Source organism: Bufo bufo, chromosome 7 (assembly GCF_905171765.1).
Source record: "Bufo bufo chromosome 7, aBufBuf1.1, whole genome shotgun sequence".
NCBI classification, from domain to species: Eukaryota; Metazoa; Chordata; class Amphibia; order Anura; family Bufonidae; genus Bufo; species Bufo bufo.
The window spans coordinates 37,659,293-37,681,079 of NC_053395.1; the positions used below are offsets into that span (position 1 = coordinate 37,659,293).

At 45.3% G+C, this 21,787-nt stretch overlaps 2 protein-coding genes across 5 annotated transcripts in view; one reads left to right on the forward strand and one right to left on the reverse strand.

Annotated features, from left to right (window-relative positions):
- The window catches only part of C7H7orf50 (chromosome 7 C7orf50 homolog), a 239,383-nt gene that overhangs the window by 95,560 nt on the left and 122,036 nt on the right, over positions 1–21,787 (forward strand). The window contains exon 3 of the mRNA XM_040441332.1: positions 9,667–9,699. Within this exon, the coding sequence (XP_040297266.1) occupies positions 9,667–9,699 (33 nt within the window). The remainder of the gene's footprint in view (positions 1–9,666; positions 9,700–21,787) is intronic.
- On the reverse strand, positions 1,765–21,513 carry LOC121008650. Of its 4 annotated transcripts, none has more exons than XM_040441328.1 (3): positions 21,362–21,513; positions 5,050–5,205; positions 1,765–3,995 (listed from the first exon to the last, which is right to left on the reverse strand). In XM_040441328.1, exon 3 carries the CDS (start codon positions 3,955–3,957, stop codon positions 2,998–3,000), a length of 960 nt encoding a protein of 319 aa, XP_040297262.1. In that variant the 5' UTR covers positions 3,958–3,995; positions 5,050–5,205; positions 21,362–21,513; the 3' UTR covers positions 1,765–2,997. The 4 variants fall into 4 exon arrangements, with proteins under 4 accessions (XP_040297262.1, XP_040297261.1, XP_040297263.1 ...); XM_040441327.1 differs by having other exon boundaries at positions 21,335–21,513; XM_040441329.1 differs by lacking the exon at positions 5,050–5,205.

The window sequence follows — 21,787 nt, forward strand, 5'->3', positions numbered from 1 at the left end:
ACATCTCATCAGACCGGTCTGTAATTTAGAGAGAGTTTGGTTATGTTCACTGTCATCTTTATAGAAAATAGTTCACACCCTCATGATTATAAAAACAGCTTGATATTAATTATACAGTCCAAACGTGTGCCAGCTCACTACCTTTGGGGTATACCGCAATATACACTGAACAAAAATATAAACGCTTTCGGTTTTGCTCCCATTTTGCATGAGCTGAACTCATAGATCTGAAACATTTTCTACATACACAAAATACCCATTACTCTCAAATATTGTTCACAAATCTGTCTAAATCTGTGTTAGTGAGCACTTCTCCTTTGCCGAGATAATCCATCCCACGTCACAGCTGTGGCATATCAAGGTGCTGATTAGACAGCATGAATATTGCACAGGTGTGCCTTAGACTGCCCACAATAAAAGGCCACTCTGAAATGTGCAGTTTGATTACACAGCACAATGCCACAGATGTCACAACGTTTGAGGGAGCGTGCAATTGGCATGCTGACTGCAGGAATGTCTACCAGAGCTGTTGCCCGTGCAATGAATGTTCATTTCTCTACCATAAGCCATCTTCAAAGGCGTTTCAGAGAATTTGGCAGTACATCCAACCGGTCTCACAACCGCAGACCACGTGTAACCCCACCAGCCCAGGACCTCCACATCCAGCATGTTCACCTCCATGATGGTCTGAGACCAGCCACCCGGACAGCTGCAGCAACAATCGGTTTGCATAACCAAAGAATTTCATTCTCTCAGGGAAGCTCCTCTGCATGCTCGTCGTCCTCATCGGGGTCTGGACCTGACTGCAGTTCGTCGTCGTAACCGACTTGAGTGGGCAAATGCTCACATTCGATGGCGTCTGGCACGTTGGAGAGGCGTTCTGTTCACGGATGAGTCCCGGTTTTCACTGTTCAGGGCAGATGGCAGACAGCGTGTGTGGCGTCGTGTGGGTGAGCGGTTTGTTGATGTCAATATTGTGGATCGAGTGGCCCATGGTGGCGGTGGGGTTATGGTATGGGCAGGCGTATGTTCTGGACAATGAACACAGGTGCATTTTATTGATGGCATTTTGAATGCACAGAGATCCCGTGACGAGATCCTGAGGCCCATTGTTGTGCCGTTCATCCCCGAACATCACCTCATGTTGCAGCATGATAATGCACGGCCCCATATTGCAAGGATCTGCACACAATTCCTGGAAGCTGAAAACATCCTAGTTCTTGCATGGCCAGCATACTCACCGGACATGTCACCCATGGAGCATGTTTGGGATGCTCTGGATCGGCGTATATGACAGCGTGTTCCAGTTCCAGCCAATATTCTGCAACTTCGCACAGCTATTGAAGAGGAGAGGACCAACATTCCACAGGCCACAATCAACAACCTGATCAACTCTATGCGACGGAGATGTGCTGCACTGCGTGAGGCAAATGGTGGCCACACCAGATACTGACTGGTTTTCTGACCCCCCCCCCCCTTCCCAGTAAGGCAAAACTGTGCACATTTCAGAGTGGCTTTTTATTGTGGGCAGTCTAAGGCACACCTGTGCAATATTCATGCTGTCTAATCAGCACCTTGATATGCCACAACTGTGAGGTGGGATGGATTATCTCGGCAAAGGAGAAGTGCTCACTAACACAGATTTAGACGGATTTGTGAACAATATTTGAGAGTAATGGGTCTTTTGTGTATGTAGAAAATGTTTCAGATCTTTGAGTTCAGCTCATACAAAATTGGAGCTAAACTGAAAGTGTTGCGTTTATATATTCAGTGTGGATAGCATTTTAGCTGTATTATTTCGGCTTTGCAAGTTGATAAATTGGACACTTTATCCTCACACAGTCTGTAAAAGCAAATACAACTTTAGTAACAACACTGATGGAAATACATATTACATACATATATAAAAAGTGTATAATACTGTATTCATGATGCAAAGAGTTTGCTGGATTAGGCAGCGTTCACATCTGCACCAGTTTTTTCCATTTCTCTGTTTCATTCTAGAAAAAAAAGATCATTGCTGGGTCCATCACATGACTGAAATTAATAGCGTCTGATGAACCGTATTGATTAGAATGGGATCTGCCCGGTTTCCATTAGACAGCTGGCATTTTAATCCCATTTTGTGTGAGAAAAGACTGCTGGTTAAAAAGGTTTTCAGTTATATTTTTAACTGATGACCTATCCGCTGAATATAGGTCATTAATATCTGTTCGATGGGGGTCCGACACCAGAGACTCCCGCTGATCAGCTTTTTGAGAAGGTATCGGAGCTGACAGTAGTGTTGTGGCCTTCTCGCGGTTTTCCCTAGACCATGTGATGACGCGTTCATCGGTCACATGGCCTAAATGCAGCCCAGCTCCATTGAAGCTTGGTCAGCTGAGAGAAGGCAGTGGTGCTACTACGCGCACTAGTGCCTTCTCAAACAGCTGATTGGCAGGGTTTCCGGCAGTCGGACCCACACCGATCAGAGGCTAGGTCATCAGTTAAGAAATCCCGGAAAACCCTTTTAAGGCTTGGAGAATTCAGTATCCTTCAAAGCACCAAGACCTGAAGGTTTATCTTCAGTTCTTCCTAAAGGATCTTGATAAAAATGACCCTTCTGGTGCAGGTTTACATCAGCACATCCCTACCCACCTGAAACAGAAAGACTTGATGCTTGCTTGCCCCCCATATTCTTTCCATGATCTGTGGGTGGATTCCTCAGTTTTCTTTGCAGGAAGATTGTAGGACCTATGTAGAGGTGATCAATAGACTGTGTTTTTTTACTGCTTAGTAAAACAATTGAAGAGGCCAACCTAGATGGACCTTCACCAGGAGCCACATAGCAAAACACATAACATAACTCTATGGTATGTACATCCCTGAGGATGGCTATATACATTTTTTTGGAATGACCTCTTGTATATGCATATCTAGCTTATTACATGTGATAGATATTTTCTTATAACGTAAATATTTTACATGGTTGAGAATCCAGATGAGGACCACATATGGTTAGATTATACTGTTGGACGTTTCTTTTCTTCTACACTTATTGATTAAGAATTGCACCGATTTCTTGAGACCTTCCCTGCATGTTTTATGCAGCACAAGTGTGCATATAAGTCTGATACAGCTTCCTCCAAATACTACTAGTTCTGCAATGTTCAGGACTAACTCCTCTCTAGGAGACATGTAGAAGCCATGAATCTTTAGAACAGTCCTCCTGATGAGCATGATGTTGTAGAAAAGTCGACATATAAAAATAACTGCAATGTGACATAAAAGAACCACGTGAACCTGGATCTTCTCAGACATTTCCACTTTCCGAGCTTGAATAATCATTAGAATGGTAAAGATGAGAAGTACCAGGGTTGGGACTCCAAATCCAGCAGTGAACTTCATAATGTCGTATTCTGGTTTAGCATTCAATGGGTCCAACTGGCAGTATGTTATATTTTGAAGTTTATGATAGGTTCCCAGCAGTGACACATTGACTACAGACATAAGTATTGACAACGTTAGAGTAAGAAAGGTGTATCTCAGATGACTTTGAGATGTGTAGTCATCTGTGAGGAGTAAGACGAAGAACATTAAAATCAGCAAGTACTGAGAGAAGAAATAGCTCACGTTGAAGAAACATGATAGGAACCCACAACTTAAATTAGAAATTTCCAGATAGCCTGGTCTTGTGTTTGAGGTAAAAGAGTACAAGACAATTGTAATGTCTGTAACCACCAACGCTAGAAGATAGAAGTCCAGATTATCCAGTGTGTTATGCTTCATCTTGTTTATAATTAGTATGGCCACACAGAAGATACCGGCCAGTAAACCAAGAGGGACCAGTATGCCAAGATAGCTGTGCATGACCCTTGAAATGACGTTCTGAGAAGTAATAATATCTTCTATGTCCGTGTGAGGTCCGCCCAGAGTTTGGCTGGGGTAAAAAAGCCCGGTCATATTTTCAAAGCCCATGGTTGTCCAACTTCTCTTTCCCTCTTCTAACGGTATACCTATAAGAAATCAATAAGTAGTCAAATTAATCTCATTGTAATACAAAGGAGGATGACAAAAATGTAAGAAAATGCTTTAGGATTTATTAAGGGTATTACTAGAGCTGGGTTAAACTGATTTGTCCCGCAGCTACAAGAATCGGACTTAGAATAATTTTCTCTGTTGGGATGCTTGTAAGGAAAGGGTCAAACTCGGGACAGCCGGTCAAGAATGCCAACATATTCTGGAGTACCGTACAATTTCGTCATCATTTCTATCAGTCCCTATCCACAATCTAATTTTTATGTCTTAGACATACCTGCAATTTTTTAGGAAGCTGATCAACCTACTAATAGCATTTTAGAAATTTGAGGGGAATCTGGAGAACATGGTGAAGCCCTGGCAAGGACCTTCAGTGAGGGTTGGACACCCGCCGATCAGCCATTTGAGAAGGCAGCGGCACTCGCAGTAGCACCGCGGCCTTCTCGCAGCTTAGCTTAGACCATGTGACATCACGTTCATGAGCTTGGGCTGCAATACCAAGCGCAACCGCTGTACAATGTATGGCACTGTGCTTGGTGAGCTGAGAGAAGGCCACGGTGCTACTGCGCGCATCGGTGCTTTCTCAACCAGCTGATCGGCAGGGGTCCTGGGTGTTTGACCCCTACTGATTAGTATGAGGGCTCATGCACATGACCGTTGTTTTTGTCTGCATCCGATTCACATATTTTGTGGGTCGGATGCCGGCCCATTCACTTCATTGGGGCCGCAAAACATGCAGACAGCACACCATTTGCTTTCCTCATCCGTATGTACGTTCCACGCCACCTAAATAAAATAGAACCTGTCCTATTGTTGTCCGTATTATGCAAGATGCCCCATTCATGTTAGTTACTGGTTCAAATTACTTTCGTTGAATGTGTATGGCCACCTTTACTCCCTTTACTTTGACATGTCACCTTAAAGGGGTTGTGCCACTAATATAAATGTACCCCACCCAACAGATATCTCTGTTATATCACTTTCCGTAAATACATTAAGCAAAATCGCTTTATCTCAAAGTTATTAGCCTACCATTGTACCCTGTGGCAAATCCATTTTGATTTCAGTTGCTGTTGGTTACATCCTGTAGTGGAATCTTGTAATACAGGACGCACATGCTCACAATGCTTCTTCCCTTCATCAACCGCTCCTCTGTGTGCAGTGTCAGTTACATGTCAGTTATAGAGTCTGTGATGTAAGGATGGACAGATAACAGACAGACTGAAAAACTGCTATAAATCCAGTTACACAGAGCATTTTGCATATGTGGCAGTAGAAAACGAACTGGTTAGTGTCACATGTCCTGCTGATGTCAGGACACATCTCACTGCCCTAAGGCATGATGGGACATTAGTCATGTGACAAACCAGGAAGTAGGATTCAAGCATAGGGGATAAGAGAAAATTGCAAATTAGGTAAATTTTTCTAAAAAAATTTAAAACTATCCAAGGAGAAATGGGTACTGTCACGGTTAATGTCGAGGGGAAAACACCAGATAACACACAGAAGGAAATAGACCGGAGTCTAGGCCTCAAAGCTAAGGGAGAGGGATGGTAACCTCCTACCGTAGGAATCCCTAGACCTCTCCCTGACTCCTGCCAATATGACCCTGAAGGTGGAAATACTTATACACTGGAACCTTAGCCCTGGAAATCCCTAGGAGTGGTGGCAGGGAGTGAGACTACTGGTTCCTTCCCAGATGAAGGAACCAGTGTTTCCCTGAGGCCTAGAAAACAACTGAACGCAAGTGAACAACAAAATGCAAAACAAAATGCACTTAGCTTAAAGAAGAATGGAGGAGCAGGAGATCCAAAGGAACAACACTCCAGCTCAACCAACTCCAGCAGGAAATATCAACCGCATGGTAAGCAGTGTGAGTTAGAACTAAATAGAGCCTCAGTAATGAACACAAGCTGCACCTGACAAGAGGTGTGGTTATTACCAAACAACAACACTGCAAAGTGAAAACAGAGAGACTATCTGATACCCTCACGTGCCGCCAGTCTCTCAGATCTTCTCACCTCTGTCATAAGAGGGACCGTGACAGGTACTTGATGAAAATAAACTTTAGAGTGAAAATTAGTTTATACTATTTTCACTTTCTTTGATAGATCCTAAATTAAATAAGTCCTTTCTGAACTCATCCTCTGCCGCACAACTCAAGTTTCACCTGTAGTCTGGCTTTTTTCAGGGAGATAATCTGTGACTCCACGGGGACCAATATATACGGCCCTGCACTGGATTAAAGCCAAAAACCCTGGAACATTGCTGTTGGAATAAATTATTATAAATGAGCCGTGTATATTAGCTTTTATGTGACATCAATCGGAGCTTATACTCTGCAAGTAGCAGGTGAAACTCGAGTCGGATGATGGAGGCTGAGTTCAGAAAGGACTTGCTTGTGGATTAAAGAGGTTGTTCCTGGTTGATTTGTAGAAAACAGTAAAAAACTATAATAGTGGCTCACCCTCTCAGATATAAAAAGTATGGGTGCTCTGTTTGCGGCGCCCCCTTCAAAAAGTACCAATAAACCAAACTGATTCAAACAGAGGGTAATTCATATTGAATAAAATATTGAACATGATTAATAACATAAAATATCTCGCAAATATATCTATAGATGATAACCTTAGGCCCGAAGTAATCCGCACATATATGACAGCAATTCGTATAGCAGCGATTGTTATAAATAAAAGCACATAATGGGTCCGGACCACTATAATAAATATACGATGTGCTATATATTGAATGAACGGATATTCATTACACTCGAAGTCTACTTTCACATTAGCGTTTTTTGCAGATCCGTCATGGATCTGCCAAAATGCTTCCGTTACAATAATACAATCACATGCATCCGTCATGAACGGATCCGGTTGTATTATGTCTTCTATAGCCATGACGGAGGTGTAAATGGTGGACAGTTGCAGGAGATGAATTGTCACAGGAGCTGTATACTTTTTAGAGAAGAGAAGATATGATTTTTACTGGGTTAGATTGGTGGCCTGTGCCCGCCGCTGTCCCGCTATCCTGAGTAGGCATGGGCAATGCTTCCCTTTCTCTCCTCCTGTCTTCCCTATCAACCCATATCCGCCGCTCTTCTGCAGGCTGCAGCCTACTTCCTGCTGGCAGGTCTGTCTCCTGTACTTGCCTGCGCGCTTCCTCTCGCTCTTGAAGGGTCAGCGCATACCCTAATTCACACCAGCCAATGGCTGGTCATCTTTGGGTACTTAACCCTTTCTGCCCCAGAGTTTTTTTTTTTCCTTTTTTCGTTTTTGCGTTTACATTTTTCACTCCCTGCCTTTCTGGGCCATTGCATTTTTATTTTCCCATTTACATAGCTGTATGAGGGCTTTTTTTTTTTTTTTTGCGGGACAAGTTGCACTTTTTAATTCCACCTATAACTTTTTTGTAGTTATGTGTATGGAGCTTTGTGAGGGTTCATTTTTGTTGGGCGATTTGTGCTTTTCAATTATGCCATTTTGGGGGGTACGGCTTTTGATCACTTTTTATAAAATTTTTGTTGGAGGAGAAGCGACTAATAAAACTGCGAATCGGTCATTTTGACTTTTTTTTTGCTGTTTTCTGTATGGGATAAATATTTTTATACCTTAGGCTACTTTCACACCTGCGTTAGGTGCGGATCCGTCTGGTATCTGCACAGACGGATCCGCACCTATAAATGCAAACAATGGTATCCGTTCAGAACAGATCCGTCTGCATTCTATGTAAAAAAAAAGTCTAATTGTTAGTCAGACGGATCCAACCTGACTTTACATTGAAAGTCAATGGGGGGCGGATCCGTTTGCAATTGCACCATATTGTGTCAATGTCAAACGGCAGCGTTTTGGTGTCTGCCTCCAGAGCGGAATGGAGGCGGAACGGAGCCGAACTGATGCATTCTGAACAGATCCGCATCCATTCAGAATGCTTTGGGGCCGCTTGTGAGAGCCTTGAAACGGATCTCACAGGCGGACACCGAAACGCTGGTGTGAAAGTAGCCTTAATAGTACAGGCGTCTTCGCACGTGGCGATGCCCATGATGTCTTTTTTTTATTTATTTTTTTTATTTATTTTAATTTTCCTATTGGGAACTATAACAAGCAATCATTAGATTCTATCTTTCATAGACTCCAATGCATTAGCATTGGAATCTATGGGAATTATACTGTGTTCCTCAGCCCACAGGCGGGGGCTTTATAGGAACTAATGTGCAGCAGTCTCCTGTCTCAAAGGAGGACAGTTGTTGCTGCGCACACACTTCGGCTCCCCTGATCCCCACGGGGGGGAGCCAGTGCACACCTGATAGCGCGCACTTCTGGATTTTAATGCGTACAGATGCTGTGGTCACGTTTGACCATCCGAAGGATTAAATGGTTATGCTGGTCGCGGACATTAACCATGTGTGTCTGCTTTATGAAAGTTGAAACCTGTTAATCTTCTTCAAAGTCCCAGTCAGCACCATACATGTATGGTGCTGGTCGGGAAGGGGGTTAAAGCACTTTTCTCTCTGGGAAAGTGCCTGAACAGTAGGTTTTCTGGCTTGGTAGTTCCTGCACATGTGTCACGATAACAGGGGAGGGGAGGGACACAGAACTAGGCCTCAAAGCTAGAGAGAGGGAAAAGGTCACCTCCTAGGAAGCCCCTAAACCTGGCCCTGACTCCTGTCAGTATGTATAGACCCTGAAGGTGGGAAAATACATATGCTGGAACCTAGACCCTAGGAGCCCTGAAATGCCCTAGGTAGTGGCAGGGAATGAGACTACTGATTCCTTCCCAGGTGAACGAACCAGTCTCCCTGAGGCCTAGTAACAACAAGCACAGGGGAAACAACCAAATACAAAGAGCAGTACAACTTTTATCTTATAGAAAATGGATTAGCAGGAACACAGGTAAGGTCCACACACCAACTCTTCCAAATCCAAGCAGAGAATATCAACCGCATGGTATGAAGTGTGAGACCAAACTAAGTAGGGAATACAGTAATGACCACGGGCTGCACCTGACAAGAGGTGTGGTCATTACCAAACCACAACACTGAGAATCGAGAGATTGTCATTTAACCCTTACGTGCAGTCAGTCTCTCCGATCTTCTAACCTCTGTCACAGCCGGTACAGTGACAACATGTGTGCTGTATGCATTTTATTGCTTATGTACCGACTTCTGCCTGATTCCTGGATTCTGACCCTGCACTGACTGACCAGACCTGCACCTTCCACGTACTCCGCCACCCCTGACTGCGATTTTGCCTGAACCCTCGGGTTTTTGCACTGGTGTTTCTGACCCTCATGAGTCAGCAGTCAACCACACAGAGACTACTCCAGGAGGTAGCAGCCTGGTGGCTCCACTGCAATGAAGTCCTGATCCCTGTATGTGGATTAAAGGGTGAAAACCAGGGCATCACCAGCATAACTCCCTTAGATTTAGCTCAATCTGTTGGTTGACTTAGTGGTTCCACATCCACTGCCGTAACAGATTGGGACTTTTGGTTTGTAGTAATGATTAGTATGTGGAAATAGCCATATTATCAAATAACTTTATACCCAGCAAAAACCCATTTAGGGCCTATATACACTCTTTAGCGCCACCAAATACTAAGGTCCTGCATTTACCTATCATTGATTACTTACCTGTTGTTTCCTTTACAGGTGTCTGAGGAATCTGCTACAGAAAACACTAAGGTAAGATTTAAAGGTTTTATCTTTTTAACTAGCCAATCAAGTTACCATACATACAGTCATAGGAAACATCTGTAGTATGCAGCAATGTGCAAACTCTATTTGTGAAATACTGTATAATGATCTATATGGTATTTTTGAGTGTAGCTTTATTTTCTACTAATAAACCACTTATCCTTGCTGTTGCAGTTACTGCTTATGGCCACTACCCAGTCTATGGTGCTGTTCCCCAGTGCAACAGTTTGTTCCAAACGCTGATCGGTGAGGGTGCTGGAAGTCAGACACCCCCCGATCGGATATTGATATCCTAATTATGGATCATTTAGTAATTATCTAGAATTAATGGATGGATTTGCTTTGGAATCAATAACTAATTAACATGTTCTTAATTGTCTTAGAGGGTGTCCATCTGGTTATAAATTTGAGAACTGTCTCTGACTTTAAGCATGCTATTACACACGTGTTACTGAACACGGGTAGCGCTCACAATTTATTGTGGCTGCAGCTTGACTTGCCATTTTTTCAGGTTGCAACTCCAGGTGCAGCCTAGCAATTAGAGGTAAATCGCAACGGTTAGCTGCGACCAGTAATGGCCATAAACTAGCACCCGTAGGGGATTTTCAGGTGTTACTGTAAAACCACGTGTGGTTTTACCATCATTTGCCACGGTATTGCGATACGCATGGCCCAACACCAGATTGCATGTCTTTTTTAATGTGATTGTCGACCGTGCGTCAACAGCAACATCTGAATGTATACCTTTAAAGGGGTTTTCTCATGATTAATGTAAAAAATTTAAATCAGACATCATATAGGACATGACGATCTCTAACAAAGCTGGAACCAGCCCTCTACCTCCCATGGATCCAGAGATCTCCACATTCATTGCTCTGTTATATTTATATCAAGCTGACGGCTCAGGGGGAGTGTCTTTTCTGCTGCAGCTCAGGGGGCGTGTCCATGCTCTCCCTATCACAGCTCAGGGGGAGTGTCGTTTCTGCTGCCGCTCAGGGGGCGTGTCTCAGCTCTCCCTATCACAGCTCAGGAGGCAAGTGAAGGATGAAACTGAGCATGTGCGGCCGTCTCAGTGAGCAGGACAAAGAAGTAAGAAAAGAAAACTGCAGGTGGCGCTATACAGACACAGTAGCTACTACATTTTAATTACATGCAATTACAATAGTATTCACATCCAGGTGCTGGTTTGAAAACTGTAGAATATTCTTCGTGGGACAAGCCTTTTAATGTTAAAAATTAATATCAGACATCATCTAGTACATGACAATCTCTAACATAGCTAGAACCATCCTGTACCTCACATGGATCCAGAGATCTCCTCATTCATTGCTCCAATTGCTCTGCTAGCTGACCGCTATGGGGGGGTGTCCTTTTCTTAGAGGGCATGTGTATTCCTCCATGGGCGAGTCCTTTCTGCTTTAGCTATTTCCCTATCACAGGTCAGGGAGTGTCTCCTTTTTACTGCAACTCTCTCCCTATAGAAGCTCAGGGAATGACCTTTCTGCTGCAGCTCTTTTCCTGTAACTGTCACAGCTTCTAATAGCAGATATGGCTGGTGGCAGTCAAAGGATGGAAATGAGCAGGTGTGACCACCTCAGTAGGTGGACGTGCATAAAGCCATACGGAATATACCAGGGGGCGCCATTATAATGCAGTATAGAGAATATCTCACAACTGGAGCATTTTTGTAAGGGCTCATGCACACGACCGTATTTTTTTTCCATGGGCATTCAAATTTTTTATATATTTTTTTCGGACCATATGTGGAACCATTCATTTTAATGGGTCTGCAAAAAAAGAACGGAAGTTACTCCGTGTGCATTTCGTTTCTGTATGTCCGCTTCGCAAAATAATAGAACATGTCCTATTATCGTCCGCATTGCCAACAAGGATAGGACTGTTCTATTAGGGGCCAGCTGCTCCGTTCCGCAAAATATGGAATGCACACGGACGTCATCCGTTTATTTTGCGGACCGCAAAATACATACGGTCACGTGCATGAGCCCTAACTGAAAGTATATTACAGAAGTGACTCATTTTTCGTGCTGAATTATATTAAAATCACCCCTTTAAGCGTCCACAGATTACGATAAGTCACTGATGTTTTCAAGCAGTTGGGGCGCAGGTGTTCGCCTGGAGCTGATGGAATGACTATTGAATATACGCTGTATGAAGGGTGTACCGTCATGTCATACTTTCATTGTCTATCATGTGGCCACCGTCTTGACCTGTAGTTCCTAACAAAGGATCAATATTCCTTTCCCAGGCATCGGCTCAACAGTACAATGACCGCACACAATCTTATTTTCCAAATGGGGAAACTCAAGATTTTAGAACACTTTGATTTGCTGCCCGATCGCACAAATCAAGCATTTCTCCTTAAAACGCGCTGAGACTCAGCCAGCATAAACAGCATTGAAAATGGCCTCGAGTTTCCGTAACTGCCCGTGATTTACAGATTTTATTATACCATCGTCCTGCTCCGAAATAATAGGTCAGACTAATGAAAATAAGCAACAGAGGACAAGGGTAAATCAAGTTCTGAAAATAATATTGGGGTTGTCCTTTACGGGCATGTTCAAAACGAAACAGATTTGGCACCAAACGGAGGCCCCATTGACTATAGTCTCCATGTGCGAGTCCGTTTTTGTTTTTTAAAGGGAGAGTCTGCGACAAAGGCCCTGAACGGAACAGATGTGAACAGCGGCGTTATCTCATTTGGGAGATTTAAAAGGAACGTGTCACATGTGATATGCAGACCCACCTGTGCATGTTAAGCCTTATTCACACGTCTGTGCTCGAATCCGTGAACAGGTGATGCATCTGTGAAGTTGTACGTGAAGGATCCATGTTGGGTCCGTGTGTCCGTTTTTTGCTGTCTGTGTTGCGTCCGTGTTTCACTGACACTGAACAGCTGAAAAATAATTTTCAAGGCATCTCTTCCTAATAATCTGTGAAAAACGGATGGTGTCTGTGGTTTTCACGGACCCATAGGCTATAATGGACGTGATGGACAAAATAGAGCATGCATCCGTGCTAAATCCACGGACCGTGCTAAAACACTGATGTCTGGATACACACATTAAAATGAATGGGGACCTGTGCTGTCCGTGGAGAACACGTACATCCGTGAAACACTGATGTGTGAATGAGGCTTTATAGAGCAGGAGAAGCTGAGCAGATTCTTTGATATGTATATATATTGTGGAAAAAGATTCAGTATAACTTATGTTTTATTCATTGAAATCCCTGTTCATTCAAGGCTTAAAGAGGACCTTTCACGGGTTTGTAGTAAGTGAGATAAATATCTGTACCTGCGGGGTACCCCCCGCTGATGCTGCCAGCCTGCCTGTTTTTTTAAAATAGCGCTCCTGCACCCTGTTATGGCCCCCCACAAATTTCGCGCTCAGTATGCCAATACTGAGCATAGGAGCATTATGTCCAATCGCAGCGCAGAGCGTCACAGCAAGGGAGGTTTTCCCCCCGTCGGCTCAGGGGTGGGAGGGCGTGGCCTAATCGGATCAGGTGCCTGGCTTAGCGGGACCTGGGGCGGGGTTTTACGTCTTTTGAGGGTGGTCACATTGTGACCGGGGGCGTGTCTGGGCACCTTACTGGCTCATTTCCATTTCAAATAAACTGGATTTTCAGAGGATAAAAACATCTATTGCTGGAACAAAGGCACATCTGGAAATAAGGTACTAAGTGTTATTAGGCCACGGCTTTACTTCAATAGCGATTATCCTGGTGACAGATTTCCTTTAAAGCTCATCTACAGCAGTGAAGATAAATGGCTGGGTTGTTATGGAAACCTGAAGTAAAACTGTATGTGGAGGCTGAAGGACCTGAGAGCTTCTATTGGCTGATAAGGGTCATGTGACCAAGCTTCTATTGGCTAATGCATTTTTTGGGTACGTCCTAGAGAGCTGAGACCTGCTCTAAAACCTTCCCGGACACCTGATGTTCCTGTGTGCCAAATTTCGTGATTGTAAATGCGACGGTGCGGATTCCTTTAGTGGACATACACACAAACACACACACACACACTCAGCTTTATATATTAGATATAAAATCAGTTTTCTCAGCTCTTTGTGCTTTATTAGACGCTGCCTGAACATCAGACATCATGTTCATTGTGACAGGTTCCCTTTAATGACCACTTTATTGTACTGCTAGAGACCTAGATTCTGTAATGCAGGATTATAACCCTATACATATAGATAGGGTGTTGTATGCAGCGGTCCTGCAACTTCCTACTCCCAGGAGGGAGAGGACTGTGGTCCATTCCCTGGGTACTGTAACAATCTATGACATTTCTCTGTCTATTAACTCCCATTTATCGTAACCGCCATGAAGCAAACTCCCACACCGTCTATACAAAATGATCTCCAACCTGTGGCTCTCCAGTTGTTGCCATACTACAACTTCCATCATGCTCCGATAGCCGCAGGCTGTGTGGGATGATGGGAGTTGTATTTTTGCAACAGCTGTGGAGCCACAGGTTGGGGAACACTGGTCTATACGCACAATACAGAAAGGAAGGATGTTCCAACAGTATTGCAGCCACTGCCTTTAAAAAAAATATAATAAAATAGATGCATTCTGTATTTTAAAAATGAGCGCATTGTATTATTTTTTTTCAGTATACTTAAATTTAATTTATAAAACTAAAACCAAAGATGTGACTTTCCCTTTAACAGCAGGGAGGCCACTGGAATGAAGAGCTGCGTTCCTTTAAGTGTGTGCCCCTTCCTTTTCATCTTCAGAGAGATGTTAGCGGGGATGCCATAAATGTGAGATTTCCAACTCTGAAGATCTCCCAAAGATCTCCGAATCTTGAGACAAAGGGGCCACGGCCCTCGGAGAAGTCCCGGGGACCATCGGATTTGAGATCAGCAGTAGTCCTTTCCTGAGAAAATGGAATTTCACTGCGTGTACAATTAAATGCGACTGATGAGTTTTTCCATCTGCTTCATCAATAAATATTCCTCTGCGTTTGAAGCCTCCTAAGATGTCATCACACGGAGAGGAGCACGCTGTAACGCCAGCTCAGAACATCTGTCGCCCACCGCATTTCGCGTCTCGCTCAGATTGCTCTCTAGCAGGATTTTAGAGACAAAAATATTCCAGGCCTGTGCGTGAGGTAAAGTTGCTTTTTATGGCTCATCATCTTGTCATCAGTCACAGCGATGGAACATTTGGCCACCTGCTGTGTTTACCAATCAGCGTAATATCCTTGTCTGATGGACAATAATGGAGAGAATTGGGGACGACTGGACTTCCAGATAAAACACGTGTTGACCTGAAGATGAGGTTAAAGTCCGGGCTCCTCGTGATAGAGATTCAGTGGAACCACAGTGGTGTTCATTGAAGGTAACTGTGGAAACCTCAGGCTTGTTGAGATAGAACTAGGACGGTGGTAGCAGTTTTTTTCTGATTCTTTAGGTGATTATGTAATGGTAATCAGATAGAAAAAGCTCAACCTGAACGGTTTCTAATTCAGAGACTATCTGAGGCAGGGGCAATTTTTGGTTCCCATGTAAGACCTCCAATTTTGGGGATAATCTAAGTAATACAGTCGGGGGTCAAAGCCTGCGCTGATAGCATGGCTATAGTAAATGCTATAGTAAAGTGCCATCATTAGAATCGAATTACATTAAAAAAAAAATTAATGGTGGAGGTATTTAAAGGGGTTTTCTAAGATTAAATAAAGGCTCTGCTTCTTTCCAGAAGGTGTCACACCTGTCTGTGGACGGTGTCCATTCATTTGAATGAGGATGAATTGCAATACCAGAGTGGAGCTATTTCTGGAACATAAAGCAGACCCTTTCTCTAACCTTCGATGTTCTTCTCCCCCCCCCCCCATTTTTCATTTTGGTTGGACAACTTCTTTTAAAAAGATCCTCTGGGACTTTATAGATTGATGGCCTATCCTTGGGATAGATAATCAATATCTGATCAGTGGGGGTCGGACTCCTGGGACCCGCGCCGATCAGCCTTTTGAAGGGGCTGCATTGCTAAGAGCACAGCGCCGTACATTGTATAGTGGCTGGGCTTGGTATTGCAGCTCGGACCCATTCACTTGAATGTAACCAATAAGCCCTATGACTAATAGACGGGATGTTACAGAGACTAGGAAGAGGTCGCAGCGCTCACACAAGTTGGACTCTCGCCAATCACATATTGATGACCTATCCTGAGGATAGATCGTCATATTTAAACCACTTTAAGGACTGGAGCTGAGAAATACTGATCTAGCAGGAAGTATCATACAGTGTTATCCGTGCTCTGCCTGTTCTTTGGACTGGTAATTCTGTAGATGACCCAGTTCTTCTTCCATTAAAGGGGTCTTTCTGAGTGTTTAGTACTGATGACTTGTCCTCAGGATAGGACAGACTCGCATCAGCGCCGCGACCTTTCTCTCCACTTACCAAGCACAGCGCCGTCCATTGTATAGTGGCCGTGCTTGGTATCGCAGCTCAGCTTCATTCACTTCTATGGGGCTGAGCTGTGCCTAGACTATATGACCCATGGACGTGACTTCACTGGCGTAGGGCAGAGATGGCTAACCTCCAGCGCTCCAGCTCTGGTGAAACTACGACTCCCAGCATGCTCCATTAATTTATATAAAGTTCTAAGAACAGCCAAGCAGCTGTGCTTCTTGGGAGTCGTAGTTTTACTACAGCTGGAGTGCCGGAGGTTAGCCATCTCAGACCTAGGTTAAGCTGCGAGAAGGCTACTGTGAGCGCCGGTGCCTTCTCAAACAGTTAATCATTTGCGGTGCCGGGAGCTATTATATAGTTTTTCTTCTGTTTTAATACTTAAAAATAAAAAAAACTTGGGAATTTTTTTTCTTTTCTTTTCATCACCATATTTGACCCCCATAACCTTTTATAGTTATATCCATGGAGCTGAGTGAGGGCTCATTTTTGGTGGGACGATCTGTAGTTTTTATTTATACCATTCTGGGGTGTGTGTGGGGTATGACTTTTTTTTAAATTTTTTTTTAAAATTTTTTTGGTAGGTGAAGTGCAGTGAATTTTTTTTCTGTTACATTGTTCGCCGTATGGGATAAGTATTTTTATATTTTAACAGTACAGGCGTTTTCGCATGTGGCGATGCTTATTTTTTTCATCGTTTATTTTTGTTCTGGGGAAAGGGGGGTGATTTTAATGTTTATATATTTTTTTTATATTTTTTAAAACCATTTTTTTTCTACTTCCCTTTAATCCCCCGAGGGCCTAACATCATGCAATCGTTAGATCGTCACTCCTATATCAATGTAAATAAATCCATTGACAAATAGAACATTCAGTATATTGCGATTAGGTGCTGCCACCTTCAGGCCTACATTGGAATATACCTGTGAAAGGCATTGGAGCCCCAGCAGACTCCGGCCTTTCACAGGCAACAAACAGCTCCCCCGATTGCCTCATGGGGGAGCTGTTCCAGGCCCAAAAGTGTTTGCTCTCAGATGCCGTGGTCACATTTGACCATGGCTTCTGATGGGTTAAATGCCTGCGATCAGCATTACCACTGGTTGCAAACATTAGCCCCGGGTGTCTGCTGTATGGAATTAGTCACCTACAGTTTGCCAATATGTGAGATTTAATGGGGATGGGTATTTCCCCTAGGATATTTCCCCATTGTCTGATAGCTACGGGTCCCAGAGGTGGGGAGAAAATGGAGTGGGGAAAGTGGTGGCTGGAGGACCCCGGTCCGGCAACTACCAAGCACTCGCCCCATAGACGTAAATGGGAACGCAACGTGCTTGCGCGGCCACCGCTCACATTCATTTCTATGGGGCCAACGGAAATAGCTGAACCAGCGCTCGGCTATTTTTCGGCAGCCCCATGGAAATGAATGGAGGGCAGCCACGCAGTGCGCCCTCCGGGACTTTACCAGCTGCCTTTACAAGATCGGTGCGGGTCCCACCGCACCTGTTAGACAATGGTGGCATATCCTAGCGATATGCCCCCCTTGTCTGAAATGGGAATACCCCTTTAAGGTTGCCGTCTTGGGAATGAATGGAACATTCTGATCAATGCCGTAACTCAGTGATGCCCAACCTACGGCCCGCGGGCCAAATGCGGCCCGCGAAGCCGTGTCATGCGGCCCGCGCAGTGACAGGACTTTATCAGTGCAGGGAGCGCTGCGAAGTGCGAACGGCACAGGCCGCAAAGCGATGCTGCCTGTGCCTGCAATCTCCCCGCCCAGCGCCGCATCCTAGTTAATTTATTCACTGCACTTGCCTCTGTGAAATTGGAGAGAAGCGCCGTAATCTCGTACAGGCGCACTGGCAGAGGCCAGGAGGACGGTGCATGCGCACTTCGATGCCTCTGCCAGTGCGCCTGTGCGAGATTACGGCGCGTCTCTTCAATTTCACAGAGGCAAGTGCAGTGAATAAATTAGCTAGGAAGCGGCTCTGGCTGGGGGGGATATCTGCGGACGACACTGGGGGGGGATATCTGCGGACGACACTGGGGGGGATATCTGTGGACGACACTGGGGGGGATATCTGTGGACGACACTGGGGGGGATATCTGTGGACGACACTGGGGGGGATATCTGTGGACGACACTGGGGGGATATCTGCGGACGACACTGGGGGGGGATATCTGCGGACGACACTGGGGGGATATCTGTGGACGACACTGGGGGGATATCTGCGGACGACACTGGGGGGATATCTGCGGACGACACTGGGGGGGGATATCTGCGGACGACACTGGGGGGATATCTGCGGACGACACTGAGTGGGATATCTGTGGACGACACTGAAGGGGAGGGGATCTGTGGACGACACTGAAGGGGGGGGGGATCTGTGGACGACACTGAAGGGGGGCGATCTGTGGACGACACTGAAGGGGGGCGATCTGTGGACGACACTGAAGGGGGGCGATCTGTGGACGACACTGAAGGGGGGCGATCTGTGGACGACACTGAAGGGGGGGGGATCTGTGGACGACACTGAAGGGGGGCGATCTGTGGACGACACTGAAGGGGGGATCTGTGGACGACACTGAAGGGGAGGGGATCTGTGGACGACACTGAAGGGGGGGGATCTGTGGACGACACTGAAGGGGGGCGATCTGTGGACGACACTGAAGGGGGGATCTGTGGACGACACTGAAGGGGGGATCTGTGGACGACACTGAAGGGGGGGATCTGTGGACGACACTGAAGGGGGGGATCTGTGGACGACACTGAAGGGGGATCTAGGGAGGGGTGTGGGGATGTTGGGGTGAGAGGTCCTGGAGGGGTGTTTGGGTGGGAGCCCTGGAAGGGGTGGGAGATCCGGGAGGGGGGGGGGGCATACATTTTTTTGCTATGGGGCCCAGTCATTTCTAGCTACGCCCCTGATTGGTAAGATTGGGCGGGCACTGGAGCGATAGAGCGTCCTGCTGTAGGAGAAGCCGGCGGGAGATGAAAGGAGGAGGGGCCAGCTCCTGGTGGTGTCGGGCACACGGCGCAAGCATGGCGGTGGAGGATCTGACTGAAGCCTAAAGACCAGACATCAAGGTAAACCTGCAGAAGAAGGTGACAGCGCAGTATGTGATGTATACATGTGTGTAATGTATGTAGTGCAGTGTGTGATCACATACTGCACTACATACATTACACACATGTATACATCACATGCCCCCTCACAGTAATAATGCCAAGATATGTGCCCTCATGACAGACGTAATGCTCACACATGCCCCCTCACAGTAGTTATGCCCAGATATGTGCCCCCTCACAGTAGTTATGCCCAGATATGTGCCCTCTTCACAGTAGTAATGCTCACTCGTGCCCCCTCACAGTAGTTATGCCCTGTTATGTGCCCTCCTCACAGTAGTTATACCCTGATATGTGCCCTCCTCACAGTAGTTATGCCCAGATATGTGCCCTCTTCACAGTAGTAATGCTCACACGTGCCCCCTCACAGTGTTTGCATTTCTTTCTGGCAAAGCTACCTGGTTCCGGCCCGCGAAATTTATACCAAGTCTAGTGCGGCCCTCAGATGAAAAATGGTTGGGCACCACTGCCGTATTTGAATGTCTTTTTAAAATTTTGCTAAGTATGTCAAAATTTCATTTCTTTCGTGGCAAACCACCTTTTCCGATCCAGCATCTCAGGCAGTAAATTGCCAATCAGTTTGCTAAAGAGAGAAGCTTCTCCCAAAATATCTACTCATCTCCAGTGGTTAGGGACAGAAGCCTTTACTTGTGTTCTAGAGTTCTGCTTTTTTTTTTAAACCTAGTATTTTTGGTTTCCTCTGCTATATTTAAAATGCTCCACCTCTTTCCTGTACAAAGAGGGGCTTGTACTTAGAAGCAGCGGTTGGTGGCGTGGAGGTGGGGAGCAAGAAAGTAATGCAAAGCGAAAGCGTTTTTCTAGGACCTTGTCACCTCACTCGTAATTTTTGTACCTTCTGCAAGCTTCCTCTGCGACCTCCCTGGTTGGGGGGTCTTATTGCAAGATATTATAGAAAGGCGTCTGTGCAGAATAAGGAAGTTACAGCTGTTTGCACTGTGCACGCAGGAGCACCATTTAAGGTGATCTCAGAGTAGCAGACAACAGAAATCCACCTTCTCGATCATGTTATCCGGCCAGGGGGGAACTGGGAAGTTAAAGTGGCCCTGGAAAAAAAAAACTAAAAGTGACCTCAATGTTGTAGATGGGTCCAAATTGAGAGAAGGTGGGGCAACACAAGTAGATGGGGCCAATACAAGTTGGCAAGCACAGGATACCTCCTCAGAGGTTGTCTCTCTGTGGTGGTCATCAATAGCGGCCACGTTCTGTTCTCCTTCTCCAATTGTCTCTAACATAGATATGGAGCAGGAGGCTTAGGAGGTGAGATGTGGACCACAACACCAAGCCAGCCCTACCTTTAGCATGCTGCTTTGACTTCCTCTAAAAATGACCCTTATAGTGCCCCCAGTAGTATGTACGTTGACAACGGCAGAGAGGAGGGCTCAGGTCCTTGCTTCATACTTTAGGAGAAGTAAAGATGGGCAGTAGTCAATGGCCAACCATGACGAGCAGAACCAGTTGTGTAGCGGTGGCTGACTGTGGTCATTGGACATTGATGGCGTACCCCCATAATATGCCCCTGGTGTGTATCCTGATGGAACCCCTTTTAGGGTATCTCTACACAGGGTAGATACGCCAAGGATTTGCATGCAGCACTTCTGCAACTTTTTACAGTACTGGCAAAGTGAATGAGATTTTGCCAAATTTCAGCCTCACTCTGCCCAATAAATTCACTGTGTAAATTGACTTGCGGTATAGATTTTAAATCCGTGGCACGTCACTTCACATTGGCGGACGTTTCATCATGGGTTTAACCCTTTGCAATGCAAAGACTATTTCTAGATATAACATTTTGTGCAGAAGAAACAAGAAGAGCTCTTATTTCTTGCAAGCTTACTTCTATCTCTTCATGATATTAGTCAGTCTGGCTCCACAGTGCTGATGTGGTCCAGATTCCACGGCAGTTTCCTAAAATTCCAACGTTGAGGCCAGAATAAATAATCTGCCTTCAGGCTCCAACCCCTGTACCTTACTTACTCTCTGTAGCTACAAGGCAGGGTCACAACTCTTACGAAAGTTTCTGATGTTCCTGTCATCAGTCACTTACCTTCGACACTGGGGACTGAGCACGTACCTTCTACGCCGAGCTTCGTCTTGAGAGCCTTGCCATCCTTCTTGGCAGCGCTGCACAGAATCCCAGAGGTTCAGTTCTGTGATTTCACCATCCTGGGGCAGTAACGGAAGTAGCAAGCAGTACGAGTTCAGGTTACATTTCTAGCTGGCTGTTTTTTTTCCTCTCTGCACCATGTGACACAATACGTAAGGAACGGAAAATGTCTTGTAATTGTTGAGCAGAGATGTGCGTCAGTGAATATGCGCTGTGGGGTGGGGGGGTGTCCTTTCATTTGCACATCATGAAATGTATGGGACTTCTTTTAATGCTAGACATACGAGCACTTTATAGTAGAGAATTGAAGAACCTGCAGCATCTTAATATGAATGTATATGTGCAATGCATGTGGCAGTATTGCAGGTCTGAGCCACAATAAGAGTCGGAAAG

Bases quoted from the DNA above. Each gene is read 5' to 3' on its own strand.
- LOC121008650 (XM_040441329.1), bottom strand. From the start codon at position 3,957: ATGGGCTTTGAAAATATGACCGGGCTTTTTTACCCCAGCCAAACTCTG.